At 38.9% G+C, this 20131-nt stretch overlaps 1 protein-coding gene across 1 annotated transcript in view; it reads left to right on the top strand.

Annotated features, from left to right (window-relative positions):
- Positions 1-20131, top strand: part of IGF2BP3 (insulin like growth factor 2 mRNA binding protein 3) — a 112231-nt gene that overhangs the window by 8075 nt on the left and 84025 nt on the right. Inside the window, exon 3 of the mRNA XM_036406247.2 lies at positions 16247-16295. Within this exon, the coding sequence (XP_036262140.1) occupies positions 16247-16295 (49 nt within the window). The remainder of the gene's footprint in view (positions 1-16246; positions 16296-20131) is intronic.

Below are 20131 nucleotides of genomic sequence, written 5' to 3'. Positions count from 1 at the left end.
TCAAACTGTCCTTTTGCGGGGCTGAATGAATGGAAAACTGCCACTCACATGCAAAATGAAGTGTTCTGTGCTTTTAATTAAGTTAAAATTTGGGTAAGATCTTAAATAATGAGTCAAAGAGGGATCTGACTCTTCTTGGGTATGGGACTAAGTACAGAAATGAAACCACCTTGAAATAGAGGACCTTCAGCTGGGAAAGGCTTTACTCCATTTTAAATTTTTTGGTGTCTTGATTATCTTGTGGCTGTAGCCTCTGCATTATTTCTCACCAATCAGTAGTTTCTAAGAGAATGTGTATGTATATGTGTGTCTCTCGTGTGTGTGTATATATATAGCCACATATGCATTTTAAAAGATTGGATTACCATAAAATAATTTGCAGTTTAAGAAGGGACCAGCTAAAAATATCTAGAGAATTTATAAAAATAGTAAGGTTGGGAGTTTTTTTGGTTTTCTTTTTTTTTTTTTTCCTAGTACCAATATCCTTGAACACAACTGGAGCTGAATGTTCACTTTTGAAAGATTAACTTTCATGCTCAGCTGAACTTTAGGAATGTTATTTTAAAATATGTAGTCTACACCATGTGTCTAATACATTTTTCCTCTTTGAAAGTAGAAGTGTTTTATTGTTTTGGTAAACTGTTTTCTAATTTTTAAATGTTAAATGTACATGCTCTATATGTTTTCCCTCAAAAATGGAGCTCACTTCACCTTAATGGAGCATTAAAAATTGTAGTGCGAAAATCAGAATTCCCAATAAAGGGAACTCTAGTGTGTGTGAACAAAAATTTCTGTTGGGAAAAATAATAAGCTTAAGTTATTAGTTGGATTTGCAGTTACTTATTTTCCTGAAATTTCATATAAAAGAGCAGTCAGAGATGGAGTAAAAACCTTGTTGGGCTTGGATTTGGAATTATTCGTTAAATATCTAGCACGCATTGATCAAGGTCGGGTTCTAATTTTCTAGGAACCATCAGGGCAGGCTGTGAGCAAGGGCAGGGCTGGGGGAATCCCTGCCTTGGGTGAGTTGTGCTGTGCAGGTGCTCCACACAACTTTTACCCTAGATCCTGCTCCTGCACGCTCTCTGCCCTCTCTCCCCTGCCATCAGAGGGAATCCTGAACCCCCAGTGTGCAGCAGGGAGACTCCTGGGAAGCAGAGGTGACAAAATGTCTCTAGCTTTGATAGGGAAAATGCATATATCTAGCAAAGGCAAAAGACACCAGTTGTTTGTTTGGGTTTTTTTTTAAACAGTAGTTTTAAAGCAGTTACAGAACAGATAATCCAGAAATTTAATTCTGGTGATAGAGTGGATTATTTGGTTTATAAGCATTGGGGAAATTCTCTACTATGGTGGCTTCCTGGTTATCATGGAAGAATAGTTCAATTTTTCCTCCTACATCTAAAATAGAAATTCCAAAGAAGAGTCTCTTTAGGACAGTGCTTGGAAAACATAATTTATGGGATGCTTGAGGAATTTAGGTAGTAGTTTAATCTATGACAATAGATTTTATTTATAATGTAAATATTATCCTTTTTTAATATTAATTCTGATATACCTGCTTCAAATGATTGTCTGGTGAAAGTTTTGTGGCAAACTTATGCAGGTAATGGCTAGGGAAAAAATTGTCTATCTTGGACAATTGCAGCTAATTTAGAAGTAATTTTTCAAATGCCTTTGCTAACTGCACACCAGCTTACACAGGCTCCCCTTGCCACTGAGCTGCTAGTTGGTTAGAGTTATGTACTTCTGTGCTGTAGAGAGCACAGGGGTTTTTCCTACCAAGGCAACAGGATTCCTGAATGAAGCACATCTTTCTTCATGGCAAACCATTGCTCTGGTGTACAGAGGGAGCTGTTCACCAGGGTCAAGCCAGAGGGATTGGATGCTGAGTGTCTTTTAGCAGTATTGATCTCAGTGGGTGCTGGGGCTGATCAGCAGCAGGAGCCCTCACACGGTGAGGTTTGTGTTAATAGGAGCTTGATTATTTAAAGGAGTTCTAGGTGGTGGTGGGCAGCAGCCTAACTTGGTGTTATGCTAACCAAAAGTGTTAAAAAATGCCATTGCTGCTCAGGAGGCACTACTACTGACCTGAGAGAAGCGCTGCAGTATCTCAGTACTTGTTTGTTACCTGCTTGTATGAATTTCCTACATGCACAGAAACTTCTAACATAGGATGAGAATTAATTGAGAAATGGACAGCTCTTACTGTTGCTTTTTTAAAAAAAATACTGTGTAGTCATTACTTTTCAGAGTTTAATTTCTTTTCAGAGTTTAATTCTGGAACTCAGTAGTAGTGGTGTAAAATTGTTCTTGTCCTGCTAATACTAGTTCATTTGAAGATCCATCAGAATGCTTATTCTGCTAAAATACTTTAAAAAATCCACTCCCTAAAGCAACCAAACACACCTCATTGCTGTAATTGTCAAAAAGTAGAAGATTTTTTTTTATTAAATACTAGGATTTTTTTCCTCAGTGGTGGTCTGAGTCCTAACAGCAAATGGTGAGTTCCTGTTCTATTTGATGCCTTGCTCAGGGTTGCTGCTTATTGTATTTATTTAGAATGTATTTTTTTATACACCTCTATTCAGAAATTTTTATATTTTTTTTCCTGTCATGCACTTGAGAGAAGATTTTTATAAATCATGTGATTTCTACCCATTCTTTTGCACTGGCTAGTTTTAACAAGAAGTGATTGTTGACATGTAAATATGTCCCAAATTCTGCATTTAACATAGTATGATAAGCTCTAGATAAAAGTGGTGTACACGCCCTTTGTACAACTGGGCTTTAGGATAGTTGTTCAATTGAACTCAAAGCATGAGCAGAATTGTGTTTAACCTATTTATAGTTGAAGCTACCAATTTTTTCTTGAAAGTAGTCTTGGGAAAACAGTTTGAAGACTTGTCATTAACTGAAGTCTTGAAATTATAAGGATTGCTCTACCTTTGTGTTTGACTAGCTTTGCTAAAATCACAGAATTTCATTCAGTGGTTGGGTTTTGCCTGCCTCTGTGGCAAATAATGAGCTTATGCATATTGCTTTTCTTCCTGGCCCTTGGGCTCACGTCACCTGATCCACAGAGTTCACCCAGAATGACTGTTACTGGTTTTGCACACGCTAAGCTCAGCATCTTAACGTGAAACTGAGACTTCTGTTCAGATCCAGCACTGCACGCGTGGTTATTTCAGCCTCCCGCTGTATAGCAGTGCTGTGTTTTGTGCTGGAACACTTCAAAAAATGGTTTTTCAAATCAAAGTTGAAGTTAAGATTAACTTTTTAAGCTAGATTTCCACTGCTGGTGGAAATCACATGTGATTTTGTATTTCAGAAAGCCTCTCTTTAACAGAGTTCTCACTTGTGTCACTGGATGTATCACTTTGGGTGGTACTTTTGGGAGAAAAGGGCAGAAAAAGGAAAAAAAAGGGCAAAGCATGGAAAAGTCTGTCCAAAACTTAACCATGTTTTACCACGATGGAAGCCTGCAAATTCTAGGGGAACAAATGGCATTAGAGCAGTGATAGTTTTCTGGAGGTGGCTGTGGTGTGTCACTTATCTGTTGAGACTGGGGCAAGATAAGGAGAGGTTGGCCTGGTTTGGGGGGCTGATGAGGTGCCCTGATCTCTTTTCCCTCTACCGTTCATCCCTGTGAGCTTCCCTTGCTCTCTGTGTATAATGTGTATGTGGCTGTGAAGTATTAAAGCATGTCTTTGAGGTTTGGAGGGGGAGGCAGTGATTGCTTTGTTTTGGGGTTTTTGATATTCGGTTCTTGTTGGTACTGGTAATTTTGTCTCATTGCATAGTCCAGCTCTAGGCACGAGCTGGTGCCAGCATCATTTGAAATAAGCTGAATTTTGGGGGGATGATGGTGGGGAGTAAAGAAGATGCACAAGCAGTAGTGTTAGCAAAAAATGGTTAGTAACCTCCAAAGAAGGATGACTTATATCTGTGGTTAAATACCTTACAACACCACAGTCTTCCTTAAGCTTTTTTTTTTTTTTTTTTGCTATTTTAACTTTCTCCAGGTCTTTAAAAAAATGTTCTTAAATCCTCAGTTGCTGGGTATATCTACATCCAGGTAGAAAGGCTGAATTTAGAAGCTTTGAGAGATGTATTTAAACTATGATAAACTGTGCTCTCAGGTAAAAGCAACACAATCTGTTTGTGGGGGCAAGTACCACCTAATTTGGGTATCTCTGTTTATGAAGCAGTGCCATATGATTGTAAAAATAAGATAGTAATTACTGTCTTGTGTGATAATAAGCTTGCACATCTGTATACAAACTAAAGTCAAACTAATTATCTGCTAAATAATTTATTAAATGTGGTCAAAATTATCATCTTTGTTCATATGAACTTTGTTCATAATCTTAATTTAAATACCCAGCAAAATGCCATGTCTTTGAAAACTGCAGCTTACTAAATGTAAATAATCTTAACGTTAATGATGATTAACTTATAAATTATGATTTAACTGGTTAGCTGTAGCATGATATAAGCCTTTTCTCTTCTTTAAGAGTAACTAATCAAAAATTACAATTTTGCTTAGTTTATTGTGAAGTGAACTAAAACAATGTCAATGTTAAATGCTATGTAAAGAGTGTACTTTCCAGTGCAGAAATGTAAATTCTATTTTTTTGTTCTCTGGTCATGGCAGTGTATTCAAATCTACAATGACTGTGAAAAAGTCAGTGCTGTCTGTGAAATTCATCCTCAAAACCTGATGCTATATCCTGTTTTCTGTGAAAAAGAAATTTAAAAAAAAAGAAATTATTTATAACGTGATAGTATTATCCTATATTTGCTCTATATACCACTACCTAAAGTCAGGGTAGATTTTTTAATAGCATTACTAATGTGGAGGAAATGATTATATATTAATTGTAAAGGTTGCTAAAGAAAATACACTCACACCTCTTATATACAAACAATTTTTCAGAATAACTTCCCTTTGAAAGAAATTGTAGAATTGAAATGTTGCATAATTTAAAGTCAGTGAACAATTGAATTTTAGTTGTTGACTTTTCCAGTTGAACAGAATGAAATGATACTCTAAGGCTTTAATCAAGCCCTGGTATGAAAGCTCAGGGATTGCTTTCATATATTATACTATGTAAGCCTGTGTGCACTAATCAAAGCTGCTATGACAAAAGCACAGAAGATTGTTTTGGTAATTCTTAAAAATGAAGTTTAATGCAAGATATAATTAACAGCATTTCTATTAAGACAATATAAAATATTGCAAAGGACTCTTTACACACAATCTGTGATGCTTTAACTATGGCAGTACAAATTATTTACTGTGCATGAGGATTTACTAGTGTAGATATATGTACCCTGACCAAACCTATTGCTCAAAAAAAAAAAAAAAAAATTGCATGGTTATTACTGTATAAATTCACTTAAAATATGTCAGCTAGAGAGCTAAGTTTTTTTCAGTAACCAGTCTTTAGATCACACCTTAATGTATAAAATATTGCTTATGTGTGCAAGGTGTGTCTCTTTAGTTCTATGTACCAGCTGAAGGATGGCACATTCTATTCTTCAAGGGTATAAAAAGGGTATAAAATTCTTCTATGGGAGACTGTGCAGGTCTTCTAAATAACATGTTACATTTTTCTGGAAGTACAGCTATGAAATAATTTCATTTGGTGCTCTTCTCTCCACAAATTTTTTGTGCAAGTGAATAGCATTGAATTTGTAGAGGAGAATTCTTCAGAGAAAATTACTAAAAAAGTGAAAATAGTGTTTGAAAACAATACACCAAATTTGTTTCTCTTTGCAAGTAACAAATAAGAGAATTAAGAAGTAACAGAAATATAGAGGAAACAGTGGCATTTAGGAAAGAAATTTCTGCATCTTTTGATAGTCAGCATAAAAATGATGAGTCAAACAGCAGAGTGGTCACTTTTGATGACTTTTGGGTTTTGCCAGGGCAAGCGAAAAGAAGGGAAGCTGTTTGCTGGTAATAGTGCAAACCCTAAGGGTTCTAGCTCTCCTCTGGTGAAGGTGTTATATCTCATCTGATTTAGGTCACTTAATCAGTTTAAGGCCACGTGGAATTGCCATTAGTAAGGGACAGCACTTGAGTGCTCTTCTTGCTGCTATTCCGTTAGTTCAACAAGGTGTACTAGGGAAATGAGGGCTAGAGCGTCAAAGTGAGAATTGGTGTCTGTGCACTCTTGGCTACAGCATGCATCAATTTATACTTTAAAAGTTTGTCCTAAATTTGTGTTAATAAGGCTTATTGTACTGAAGCTGTTGAGATAGAAGAACTTACTTATTTTAAAGATAATGGGAAATGTACAGTAAGCTAGATGTTTCTGATGTAAAACTGGTGGAGTATTCTACTTTTTTTCCTGTTAGTGTCGTCTAGAAGATTTAAAAGAAACAGTTTGTCTTTCCAGCAATTTTCTTGATTTGCCTTGAGATTGAAAGGTAGAAATTATTTTTAATTTAACAAAAAAAAAGAAGTTTTGTCATGTGAGCAAATTACCTGCAGGTCATTTTTAGGCTTTGCTGGAACATCAGATGATGAGCATAGTATCTTTCAAATGCTCAATTATCGCATCAGTCTAAGCTGTCCTCTTGTGATGTTGATTAATATATGTATTTCTGAAAAACAGTAGTAAAAATGGAAGCTTCAGTCAGTGCGGATGCAGAGGGAAAGCCATGTGTGCATGTGCACACACACCTCTAGATACTTTGAGTGGCTCTAAACACTGGAAAGAGCCTGAGATCTGTGGCTGTACATTTGGAAGTGTTGATTTGCTCTATGCATTTGTTCATTTTACTTTTGGTGTATTTTGTTCTTTTAAGCAACTAGGACTATTAATATTTTTAGATATTATCATACATACAGTTGCCTAAATGAAGTAGTTTGCCCTTGTTTCTATCCTTTTTTATTGTGGAAGAGACTTGAAAATGTCAGGGAGCCAGTAGGGTAGCTGAAGTTCACATATACACTTAAGAGAAATATTTTCTTAGTCTGGTTTTATTCTAGATATAGCTGGTAAGCTTTTTGAAATGAGATGATGGTTTCAGCAACATGAGTGTTTGTGCTTCCATTTTCTAGACCCGGCAGAAATCTTTGTTTACTGAGATCCTTTTTTAGGAATTGGACATTAATTTGTGTCAGTTTTTGTGGAGTAGCCTGAGAGAGGCAGCGAAGAGGCTTTTCTTTAAAAACTGCACGTGTAGGGTGAAACAGTGAGGTGGTGGTGAAGTGGGATGAGTCCCTCAACTACCCTAATGTCTTGCTCAGTTTAAGTTCTGAGAAATAGCTTGTTCTCATCCTGAGTGTTTTAAATCTGATATTTGATAGCAAAAAAAAAAAAAAAAAAAGTAGCAAATGCTGAGACTGTGTAAAAGAGGTCTTGCAATTAAATGTTATAAGTGCATAGGAGAGCAACTCTTGCTATTTTGTTTCCCCTCCACTCCCTCCCCTCCCACAACTGAATTTGTTTAATCTGGAGCGTACAGTGAACTCAAATTGAGTACGAACAACTGTAGTTTCACTGGAGTGTGACCTGAAGGAGACCAAAATAGGTTGTGCTCCCTGTCTATCGCTGTGGTGTCAGGAATCTGGGAAGCATTTCCGATGTTCTCTGCACACACAGGCTCGTGGTTGAGCAGTTGGTCTCAGCAGCATGGTGGCTACTGAATTTGTCTACGAGTGCTGCTAATTTTATTTGGATATTTCAGTCTGAGAAGGGTGAATCACTGAGTTATTGTTAGATGAGATCTAATCTGGTGCCATACCTCCCGTACCAAAAAAAAGTTGCCAAAATTTTACATAGTATGTGCTACGTGTTACTTATTTCCATTGGATTTCTTACTGGTTTGCAAACTCTTGCCAAGTAAGAGATGGTAGTAGGGAAGAGGTGCAAAATAAAAACACTGCAAGGCTTTATCCAGCAGCTACTTAGAACAAAGTATCTTGTTGGTGTTTTGATTATTGCAGTCTGGTACCTTTTTTTGCTTCAGAAATGACTCTGAAGTATCCTTCACCCTTCCTTTTTGCTGCTTGGGTTCTTTAAAGGGAGCTGAATTCACTGGAAATTACAAAAAAAAAAGAGAAATAAAAGAATTTTTTTTTTGTAACCTACTGCTCCCTAGCCCCTTGTGTGGCCACATACTGCAGGGGAACATGATACAAATTTCTGTCTGGGGCTGCTTCTTACAGCTGATGTCGATTTTCTTAGCTGGTTCATAATGGAACTAGTGACTGCTCCAAGTGGCAGGGCCCTGTGGGCACTAGGAAAACAGGTGATGGGAGAGAAGAGGCCTCTGGCTATTTTGGTGGCTGAAGAAAACAAGGGGTGGGGAGAAGAAAAGAAAAAGCTGAGTGCAGTGTTCCATTAAGGATATTAAGTAAGCAAAATATTTGTGCATGCTTAGAAGTCCTTTTGCTTTTAAAGGTGATTATTTTCAATCCTTTGTGCACCTCATGAGTGTTTTCACTTTTATCTACATCCCAGTTATAGCTGCAAGTTAGTTGTGTGGTGAGAGAATAAATGACAAGTGACCATAACTTGAAAAAGTTTGGTCATCAAAATCAGCTCCATAGTAGAGTTGTTTAAGGAATAGAGACCCCTGCTCAGAGGAAGAGGGAAAGAGAGAATGTGGCATTTAGAAAAAACAACATACACCCTACCCCACCCCAAAAAGAGGGGGAGGGACCAAAGAAAACCGACCCAACCATAAACATCACAAGCCACAAAGATGAAAAAAAGCCATTTTTCTGAAGGGCACTAAAACTTCCCGTTAGATTTAAAGCAGTGTTTAATTCTTTACTAAAAAAAAAAAAAAATCTTAACAGCCTTTTCTGTTAACAACACTTGAAAAATGAAAGTTTTTTTCTTTTTAATGAGAAATTGCATTAATATGGCAATGGCAGAATCTTCAGAATTTTCTTTTTAAAATGCCTTTATGGTCCGCTCAAGGGCATTCACAAATAATGAATATAAGCTTTTAGTTTAATTAGTGATGTGAAGAATTGTTGGGCTAAAATCCAAAAGCAGATGATAACAGGTGAGAGCCTACTCTCCAGGTAATCCACACAAACACAGGAACTGCAACTGGGCTTACACTGCTTGACGTGCCTGCTTTGCACGATGTGACTTGGATGTGCCCACATAAATCTTCTGGCTGCACTTGTGGAGCTAACAGCTCATTCACGAAGCTGCAGGTTCTTGCAGAGCATCCAAGTTACTCGTGCAAGGAGAGGGCAGCTGGGTGGGCTGGTGGCTTTGGGTGCTGGCCCCGCTGGCCCCGTGCGCGGCTTTCTGACGGCTGGCCCCAGGCAGAGGTAGTAAACAAACCCCGTGTTTTGCAGGCAGTGGTAGGAAATTTGATCATCAGCACAGAGGGATCTGTGAGGTAATCCAAGAGTCATATTTTCATTCTGAAGGCTGAGATAATGCACCTCTCCGAAGCGGCCGCTTTGCTGGGCTGTACGTGCAAGATGAAAAGGGAAAAGTGTAGTTAGAAGCCAACTATTATGTCTTGCATGAGCTTTGGGAAAAAATTTTCTTTGTCTAAATTTTATGGAAAATCCTTATTCTATGCAGTAGTATAGACTGCTTTTAAATCTGGGTCTGGGATTAAATAAGTCAACACAAAGAGAAGTATTGCTGCAGTTTCCCTGTGGCTTAGCCAAGTTTTGTCCGCTTGAATTGCTGAATTGGGTCTGAAACTGGAGCAATAACATTTCCTCTTCAAGTATTGTGCTGACCAGATCAGTGTTTAGAAATGAAAAGTGGTGATGTTTCTTAACAAGTCAGTATTTGAAACACTTCTCCTTTCTTCTGCTAGGTAAGTTGAAGATGAGCTGGCTGTTTCACAAGCTAACAGCTTGATTTGAAAAAATGTAGTAATAGTGCCATCAGGGTGCCTTGTAATATATACTAGAAATTAAATACCTTTTAATATAAGTGATATAAACACCTCTGTTTATCAGATAACTGAACCTGAGTTTGTTTTTGAAAGAAATTCAGAGTACCTTCATTTTAGGTGGGAAGTGTGATCATTTGGTTTTGTATTAGTCAGAACTACTTTTTAGGAAAAAGCACGTTGAGATATCTAACTTCATGAGTATATGCATACAAATTTTATAGATAAAGATGGCTTAGAATGTCCATTCAATAAGCTTTATTTGAATGGACTTACTGCTGTTTGTGAGGTACTTTCAGGAATGAAATGTGAACAATTTAGAGTGAAAAGATTGCTTAAGTCAAGAAATTTCAGTGTGAAGAGTGGAGCAGGCAGAGACTGCAGCACTTCTTGCAGGACAAGCCACTCCAGTGGCTCAGTCTGTGTCATTACTTCCATTTACCATAAAGAAAATAATGACAATTCCCCCTCCTACACCCTGTAACTAGAAAACTACTGCTTTTTCCCCCAGCCACACTGATCTGAATTGAGAGTTAAGGATTATTTATTTTGTCCTGTAAACTTGGCTGCTTTTTTTTTTCCTTTCATCCCACTAGAAGAGTGTTAAAAACACTGATTCACTCTGTTGTGCCCAAGCATCAGCTACTTGAAGCAACCTGAGCGGGAGAAACTAATGTACTCTGTGTGGGGGTAGCTTTTGTGTGGGATTTTCCCTGCCTGTTTTTATTTTGCTGGCTGCAGAGTAAACAGTAAGACACCTCTTTCCCTTTCCCTATAAATCCAGTTGATTATCAGCAGTTTTCCATTTGGCTAGAAGAGTTGCTAACTTTGTTTCTGTGGCTGTTCCTGTCAGGACTTTTCATACAGAACTCATTTCTTACCGTATGGCGTTACCCACACTCCATAGAAGGTTTTTTGCTGTGTGGTGTTTTTTTAACATTTCATCTCCAGCTGTCTATGTTCAGTTTGGGTTGTCAGTGAAGTAAGGCTGAGAACTGACAATTTTTGTCTTCCTGCCATTCTTTGGAGCTCAGGGACAAGAGGGGTTGTTTTGGTGAGTGGGTTTGCAGTGGCATCACGTGTAGCTGTCAGAGCTGGGGCACCACAACCTGGGAGGCAGCACTGGGGGTGCCAGCACTTGGTGCTGTGGGTATTGGCACACTCTGCACCTGTGCCAAGACTTGTTCCAGGTAACCAGCATGGTTACAGACCTAGAACACAGGAAATGAACAAGCATTTGCTCTTTGCGTGCTCTTAAGAGTGGCAAAGGTAGACCATTTGCTTTCTATCCCATAGGTATTGAGTTCAAACAGTTGAATGGACTAAGATTGTCAATGTTCACTTGATCTGCTTTCAAACATGTTTAAGTCTTTTTCCATAGGCTCTTGTTTAAAAGGAGTATATTTGTGCTCTGTGGGTCTAAGGCATTAATGTTGTGTGTAGTTCGTATGGCTGCTGAAATAAGAGACTATTAAGTGGTGTTATTGTCAAGAAATGGGAATCAAGGAGTAGGAGGCAGCATGTCTCTGGGGGGAGGGAGGATGGTGAGAATGGGTCTGGTGAGAGTGTAGGTACAACTGTGTGGAAGTGCAGTCACTTTGATACTTGCATTTGTTTCCCTATGAAATTTGTTTCCCTCTGTAAAATTTTCACACATCTATGAGCTACAAAAAAAAATGGACTGTGAGCAAAAGCATGATACTTATTGTTCTTTGCTTTATAATTGTTTATCTTCTCTTATTTAAAATTATTTTCCCCTGTATGGAGGTGCAATCTGATGTGATTTGCCTTTGCTAAGTGTCCTATAAAATATAGAGTGAGATTGTATTAGTGAAAGTGTACAGTGAGACTTAATACAGGGATGCAAAAATAGACAATTTTGTTACCCTTTTAACTTAAGGGGAACTTGATCTATTGAAGGAAAAAATCCTGGTGTATATATTGAGGGCAGAGAGAGAATGAAAGGGTATATGTAAAAGTGAAGAAGAAAAGCCACAATTTCAACATTTTCTTTCTTCCACCACCCTCTTCCTAAGACATATTTAGTATTGTTTCATATGTATGGAGGATTCTTGTGGGCTGGGAGCACTGAGTGTCCCTGTGCATGTTTGTTCTGAGTATTGATGTAAGAGAGGTGACCCCTTCAGAGATCACTAAAATGGCTTTTAGTAAATTATCCATCTTTATGGCACTTTGCCCTTTCCGTCTCTGTGCACACGTGTAGCACAAATATGCTGATTTTGCCTGGTGAAGGGGCACAGTGGTGGCTGCTTGTTTTACTTGCTTTCACTGTTGCAGAGATATTTGTGTCCCCCAAATACAAAGCTCCAGAAGAAATATGTTGGCAAATGGTTGTCAGCAGTGGCTTAAAGTAACTGAATTCTCTTACCTGGATAGTATCTGAAAAGAAGAATCAGAATGTTTGCAATCCTCTTAAGGGAAGTAAATTATTGCCAAACAATTGCTTATGGAGTAACCTTGTACAGAAACCAGAGAAGTCTCTTCTTACCCAAAACACTTTTTATTAGGTATCTTTGAAAAAGAGAAATGAGTGGGAATACCCGTTCACATGCTGTGAACATAAGTAGCTTTCCAAAACCTTAGTATTATATAGAGCATAAACCTAATTTGCCCAGACTTTTTTTTTTTCAGTTGACATCTATTTGCAATGCCTGTTTAGAATGGGAGAAATGAATTAAGAAATCTGCTTAAACTGGAAAAAGTGCATACACAAGGCTTACGTGAGTTACATTGATGAGAGGTGCTGGCAGGGTTTTACTAAGAATTTCAGACTAGATGGGCAAAATATTAAATGAAACTAGTGTAATAAAATAGCTTCATGGGATGAGAAAGGACTGGTTTTTGTTTTACCCACTTGGTGTGAGTGCAAGTAGTCATAAAGTAACAAAACTTGAGATGATTTCAAAGCAGAATATAACAAAACCCTCTGCAGAGTTCTGCTGCCTGGGATAAAAAAAGCTATAGGATCTTTGCATATTTCTACTTTGCTGAAGAAAACAGGGTCATGCAGAAGATGGAAAGCATCCTGGAAGAGCTAACTGCCTGAGATGGGAGTGTTTTTCCAGGAAGATACTCTATACTTTTTCCTTTCCCCACCTATTGTGTGGGCTTCTGACCCCGTGCAAAAGAGTGCTTGCAGAAGTCAGAACGCTTCCTCGCATCCTCGTGGAAGCTGCTGCTGCTGCTTCCGTAAAATTCAGTCAGGATTTGCCAGCTGCGCCCCTTACCCTCTGCTACGCTTTTGCATTCCGTTTGGGATTTTTCCCGAGGAGTTTGAGAGCCGGTTTGTCTGCGGGCTCGCAGGCGAGCAGCAGAGCGAGTGCCTGCGGAATCTCTCGCATCCCTCGTGCTGCCGTGCCCGGGAGAAAGCGGGAGGAGCGATCTCCGGGCGGGAGCTGCATCCGCACCTCCTGGCTCCACGTGGGAGATGGGAGCTCTCTGCTCGCTGCTTCTTCTGCTCCTGCGAGCACAAAGACTGCTCGGTCCTTTCTAGCTCTCCTTCCTGTGTGTAGAGGTACAAGCTTGCTGGACTTGTAGGCACTCTCAAGGAATATATTAGGACTTCTTAGAGAGGGGCTAATAGCAAATGAAATGGCAAAATCTCAAGTGTGACCATAATCTCTTATGATGCTTCTGTGTGATTCCTCTCTCAGCCATGCAGAGCTTTATTCAATTATATTTTTTTCTCCATGGCTAATTGTGATACAGAAATAATGAAAAAAAAATTCACGTGCATCAGTAAACACCAGATTTCAAACTTGTGCACTAGGTGACAAGTTAAAATTACTTGCAGCCAAGAAACTGATGAAGGTACAAATAGCTACAAATTAAATGGTGTGTTTATAGCTATTCCTGTACTTTTGAAGTGACCTTTCAGTTTTGTACAATAGGTGTCTCACTATTGCCATAAATTGAGGTGCACAACAGGACTGTACCTGTTTTGTACTTAGCTTGCCATTTTCTTTTGCTGTTTGTGAATGTGGCAGGGGAACTAGTAATTTTAAGGTGGCATTTCTTCCTTGCTTGTCTCCTTTCTTTCTCCTTTTCAGAATGTTCAAGTTATTTCTGTGCTACAAATGTTGGCTGGCTAGTTTTAAATTGTATCAAACTTTTTCAGTCCCTTGAAACCACAAGGGGAAGGAAAAAGTCCAGTGCCAAACCTTGTGCTAGTCCTCAGCATTAGATGATTAAAAGCACAGATTGCATTTTTTGGGCCCATCTTTCGGGTGTTGAGCAGTAGAAAATATTTTCAGAAGGATTTCCTTCTGAAATGAGATGAGAGGTGGTAGTTTTGTTAAACTTGTATAAGTATTTCTGGAAAGGATTTCCTCCCCTCCAGCCCCCTTCTCACCAGTGGATGTTCCCTGTTCAGTGGGAGCATTGGTGGCCAAACTTGGGTGGTGGGGCTGGGGTGAGCCCTGCCATTGGTATGGGGGCTGTTGGGCTTGGATCCTTCTGTGAATGGTGCTCCTTGCTATGGAACTCATGAATTTTAATTTGAATCTACCAGTCTGAGAGTAATGGCACAACAAGGTTTGAAGCACATTGAATAGTGTATTGGCTGCCAATTTTGTGGTTTGGGGTTTTGCTGTATTAAAATTGCCCAGTATTTTTAATGTTGTATGAACATCCCCTTTTATGTTCTACCTCAGGACCCAACTTCCAAGTTCCAGGTTGCCCTGTGAGATAATTTTGTTGTTTCAGAGCAGTGTACCACTACTTTAGGGTGTCTGTTTTGCAGCAGTATCACTAGCTGAGATGGTGGTCTGAGGGAAACTTTGCAGGCTTCAAGGAAATTTTCTGCTCTCTCTATTACAGTGAAGCAGTTCCTGACTTTCCCTGCTTTACTGAAAATGAAACCTTAACAGGGTTGTGTGTGGTTTGGGTTTTTGTTCTCCCTTCCTTGCCTATTTATATGATCAAATGCTGAAATCTGCTCCTACTTGCTTGAGAGGGAGTGAAAACAGCTGAGAAATGCTACAAAACTAAGGCCTGATTCTGTTTTCTGGCCAAATCATGTTTGTTGCTTGATCCATGGTAGCTGTAGTGTTGGGGATGACACCTCCACAGGAGGAGCAGTTTGGGCAAGTGGCTTTGTGCTGTAACCTCTGCTTGTGCCTTGAACAAACGCTGTAGGGAAGAGCATTTTAAGATGTAAAACACTCACTGCAGGCCTGGGTAGGTGGTGGTGTTAGGGAAAGGAGTGTATTTTAAAAGGATTTGGGGGCGAAAAGGAAAGCTTTTGATTTTATTGCTAGACAGGAACATCTCTAAAACTTGTTTTGCTTGAAGACTTCACTGACTTGTATAAATTTAACTGTTATTAAAAAATCCTTAAAATGTTAATCATTTTTTTTCTGAGAGAGGCCCTTATTAAAAGCAATTAATTTGTGAGGTAGAACTAAATGTTTGAACACAAGACACTTATTTTAGCTGCTTTGGTGTACCAAAATGCAGTTGAGACCTTTGAAGTCTTGACTGCTCTCTCTTGTCCCTTCCCCAGAGCTCCCCAGGATGGTCAGTCTGACCCTACTCACTCAACATACCTGAGCCTAGCCGAAACTGTGTTAATCTACACATTCTTGTAAATCCCAAGGGGTTTGTGGCATCTCTGGCATTTATTTGTTCTCTCACTTTGGGGGAAGGGAGAAGACAAAGGACTTGGCTGTGAAGGCAGCCAGCACACTGGCTTTGCAGCAGCACTTCAAAGTGAATGTTTTGTTTAGTAGATAAGTGAAAACTGATGTAAATTTGGGGTGAAGATACAATAAATTTACTGATTCTTGCCCTTTCTTCCTAATAAGGGATGAAGAGTGTTAATCATGTAAATATTAGAAAATAGTCCATCATTAATAGTAAACCAATGTATTTATTCAAATTTATATTTCTTACCTTGAAGGATTGTAACATTGTGATGTATTGTCTTGTTGAATTATAAAAAACAAAATAATAACAAAAAACTCTTAAAGTCTGTAAAGGAGAACCCAGTACAAATACATGGGATCATAGCACCCATTTATAACAGAGAATTAGATACTGAAGGCCTTAAAGCTAAAATAGAAATACTCTTCAGGAAAAGTGGAGGCTTCATGAAATGTAACAGCTGTCAAATGTGTAACAAGTATTTCTGTAACAGTTCTTTGGACTTGAAATGGTTTTGACCTGACATTCCCCCCTCGGCGATCTGTTGGTTTTTTTGAATTCTGCATTTGGTTTTGCCCCTTTTAGTATGACAGATGCTAAAATGTATGACACTGCTATGTATAATCTATCTTGCAATAATGTTTTCTCTGGGTTTTTTTTAAAACTATTTTCTTTAATTTATCTGCAGGAGTCGGAAGCTTCAGATCAGGAATATCCCGCCTCACTTGCAGTGGGAGGTAGGAAGTTACTTAAAAAAAAAATTTATTTTTGCTTAAAAACTATGCTTCTGTTTCTCTCTTTATCCACAGGACTTTTCCCCTTCCCCCACCTTTCACTTGCTTTGCACACACCACCCATTCTGTTCTGGGGAAAAATCCTTTGGAAGAGGGAACAATAGAGCCTTCTAAGCAATTCAGATAACTGCCTTCATTTCTGTTTTCCAAGTTAACCATAAAAAATGTTGAAATGGATTCCTTGGTGAATGCTGACTTCCTGATGCAGTCACTCTCTTAGACTGAAAGCTCGTCCATTTTGGACCTTGCTGGTGTTTGGTGTATGAGTTCAGCAAACTTAATAAAAGTTCTTATTTAAATACTTGGTCAAAAACTTTTACAGAAGCAGAAATTTAGGTCTGGTCCTTCTTTGGGTGTGGGTTTTTTGGGGGGCTTTTATTTTCCTTGCTCCTCTGTATTGGTGGCATTATGGCAAATTTTTTGTTCACAGTATTCTGATTATTGGCTCTCACCAGTATAATATGTACTTGCTATTTACACTCCACAAATAGTGTTCTAATTTTTGCAGTAGATTGCCAACTGTGAGAACAGATAAATAAGTTTTCTTTACTGTTTTTCTGCCTTGTATATGTCTAAAATATTTTTTCATGTTTTGTTAGTGTTAAGTCATCCTCCTGCCTGAGGGAATTGAGAGGGGTGGTGGTTTTTGGGGATAAAGCTCTGGTAGCATTGTTCTCCAGCGGGCTTGGTCTGTTGCCTTCATCTGACTTTCCATCTGCAGCTACTTCTTTGTTTGCACTGCCTGATTGCCTCCTAGCTTTGAAGGGAAATGGAGGCACTGGTCTGTTGAACCAAGGCTGTCACCCACAGGGTCTCTGTCAGGTATCACACCCCCTCTCACTGCGCCCGCCTGCCTTTCTGGTGCCAGCTGTCCATTGAGCTTTTCCTCTGCACCTCCCAAGCCTTGCATACTCCTCAGCTTAACAGTATCCACTTGATATCTCTTATTCCAATTTCATAACTGTTTTTTTATGTCAAACTTCTGGGAAGCATAGTAATAGAGATGGTTGAGGCTGACTAATTTGAAAATTAACTTATTTTTTGGTACAAAATTCCTCTGAGGATTTTGTGTAGGAATAGTAAGTATCAGAGCAGAGGCATACAACTCAGAGATGTGAATAAACAGATGTTTAACAGAAGTGCTGTTGAGCAGAGTACTTAAAAATGCTTCTACCTGCTCATGACTCCTTACACATGTAGCTGATACTGCTTGTATATTATGGGTATCTACCTTGTTTCCCATTTGATTTCTGACTTAAATGATCCCTCTTCTCTGTTGTTGCAGTTTCTGTAGTGACATCTGGTCTCAGACAGGTATTTTCTCTGCCCATCTTTTTAAAAACACTTTGTCTTCCTAAAGTTCCTCAGGAAGAGTCAAAATTGTCCCTGTTAAAATCATCTCAGCATTGCCTACATGCTCTAAAGTTATTTTTACAGACCTGACCCTTTGAGCACAGAATTTATAGACCTAAAAGTTTCTACAATACTTTTTTGCATTCTCCTGCAACACCAGAGTTGCCTGGCAAGTCCAGTTTGTCCAGTAACTTCCTAAAGCTTTTCTTTGTAAGTGCTGGTGGTCTGGCACCTCTGCACTCAAGCAGGTAAGCTTTGTCTGTCCTTAAAACAGTGCTGATAAAGTACAGTGACTGGTGATTTAATTCATCAGAGAATTGTCTTATGTCAGTTTACCTTGGGTTCTGGTATCTTTTTTTTGGTGTTCAAATCCTTGAAAAATCTTCCTTTGAACTCTGTAAGAAGGTTTTTGATGATTCCCCCTTAAAACAAGTCTCTCTTAGTGGGGAGAGTAGAAATGTGTGTGTTCAGAGAGCTATTTATATTGAAGCAATGTTCTTGCAGAATACTTTCTGAGTGGATGGTATGTGAGTGTGCATGTGTAGCAGCTGGAGTGATTTTACTTAGATTGTGTTTTATAGTCCCTCTGTGCCAATTCGCTTGCCTCATCACCCCTTTGTTAATTGCTTGAATCAAGACTGATTTCTAATAGGTGTGAAATCCTAAAACCAGAGCAAAACAACTGATGAAAGAGGTCTTTAGGTTAGTTAGTCCAGCCCTCATGTATGTTCCAGATTGAAATACAAAACACACTTTGTACTCTGCAACACCTTTCCTTTTACTGTGACACAGGATATGTGAAAAGAACAGCAGATTAATGTTCCTGTGAACTGTTTTACCCCTGGTATAGCCATTATTCCAAAGGTTCTGGTGCCATTCTTTGCAAAAGCTGTAGTAACTATCTTGTTTTCATTTTTTTTTCTTTATTAAAACAAGCTCTTTATAAAAAGCCCATGGGAGTGTCCCTAGAAGTCAGTGTGCTTGCCTCTGGTTCAGTGATTCATGTCCTTGCTGCCAAGGTGTCACACAGTGGTCCCTGTATGTCTTGGGCCATGTGGGACTGGGACCAGTGAGGACCTCTGTGCACAGAGATGGCTCTTGGCTCGTAACAAAACACCCACAGGGCCCTCTTGTAAGGAAGGCATCTATAACATTCTTAAATACAGCTCATCTGAAACAGAGTTTGGTAGCAGCTCCCACTTCTGAGCACCACAAATGAGTTTTGCCTCCTGGTTTCCAAGACCAGAAAATTTTTCAGGGAATATTGAAGGTTAATTTGAACTGAGAAGGTTTTGAGATCCATCACCTGAAGAAGGTGCCCCACTGTTGATATAGGTCCTTTGTTCTCCATGTAGGTAGAAGCTGGCTTTTGAGATTAGTGAAATGTTGAAGTAAATCTGTTTCTAGTGAAAACCTAGAAACCATTCCACTGGTGTACCCTCTTATCTTTCTAAGAGATATGCATGTCTATCTAGTAAAATTTAGTGCCATTAGTAGAAGAGAAGAGAGAAATCATTTAGTGATAAGGAAATTTTGACTTCCCCCTGGATGTAACTGTGTGCCCTGAAAACTCATGGTAAGACACTTGTTCCGCAGTTATTCCATATAGATTGGGAAACAGTGAGTATAAATGGCCACAGAGTAACAGGCATTTATTAGCAGGACTTGTCAGGAATGAAGTCTTGAAATTCAGAGTAGCTATTTGCTTTTCTGAGTGTCCCTTTTGACAAAAGTATTCCAACTAGTGTTCTCCTTCATGTAGGTTGCCATTACTGATTAAAATATGACTCTTAAAGCAGCCATAGCAATTGGGCTTGTTTCCTCTGTGTTATGTAAGACCTCACTATGCACTTATCAGACCATCATGGTATAAGCAAAAAAGGTAAGATAACCCTTTTAGACCATATTCAGAGCTAAGTGGTGGAGAAAAGGGCAGATAATGAACTGCTATAATCTGCTGAGTTACTACTTTGAAGCAAAACCGTAAGGTTGCTATCCTGAAGAGCTCACTTGAAAAGTGCAGCTGTAAAAGATAAAATTCTAATTTATTCCAAGTCATTCAAGGTTAAGTTTTTACAAAACGTGTCTGGTAATTAATTTGAACTTCACAAGATTTTTGGCAAGGTTCTGTAGGTTTCTGAATGTGTGGGTTGGGTACTCTTGTACTCCTTGCCCAGATAGGAGAAACTGGAGGTGGAGGGAAGACAGCATCTCTGTATGAGCTAAGAAAATGTAGAAATTGCCTTAGACTGTAGTTGGGGTCTGGATTGATAAAGGATTAGCCAGGGTCAAGTTTCTACTCATCCATGAGTTCACTTGCATCTTGCCCCTACCCTCACTGGGCTGTCTCTGAGGATTCTGGATCAGTGACTGGTTCCATAGAAGCATCATGACTTCTGCATGCATAATCTTCCTTTTCTGCTGCT

The sequence above is a fragment of the Molothrus ater genome, chromosome 1 (genome assembly GCF_012460135.2).
Source record: "Molothrus ater isolate BHLD 08-10-18 breed brown headed cowbird chromosome 1, BPBGC_Mater_1.1, whole genome shotgun sequence".
Classification (NCBI taxonomy): Eukaryota; Metazoa; Chordata; class Aves; order Passeriformes; family Icteridae; genus Molothrus; species Molothrus ater.
This window is presented reverse-complemented; position numbering and strand designations above follow the sequence as displayed.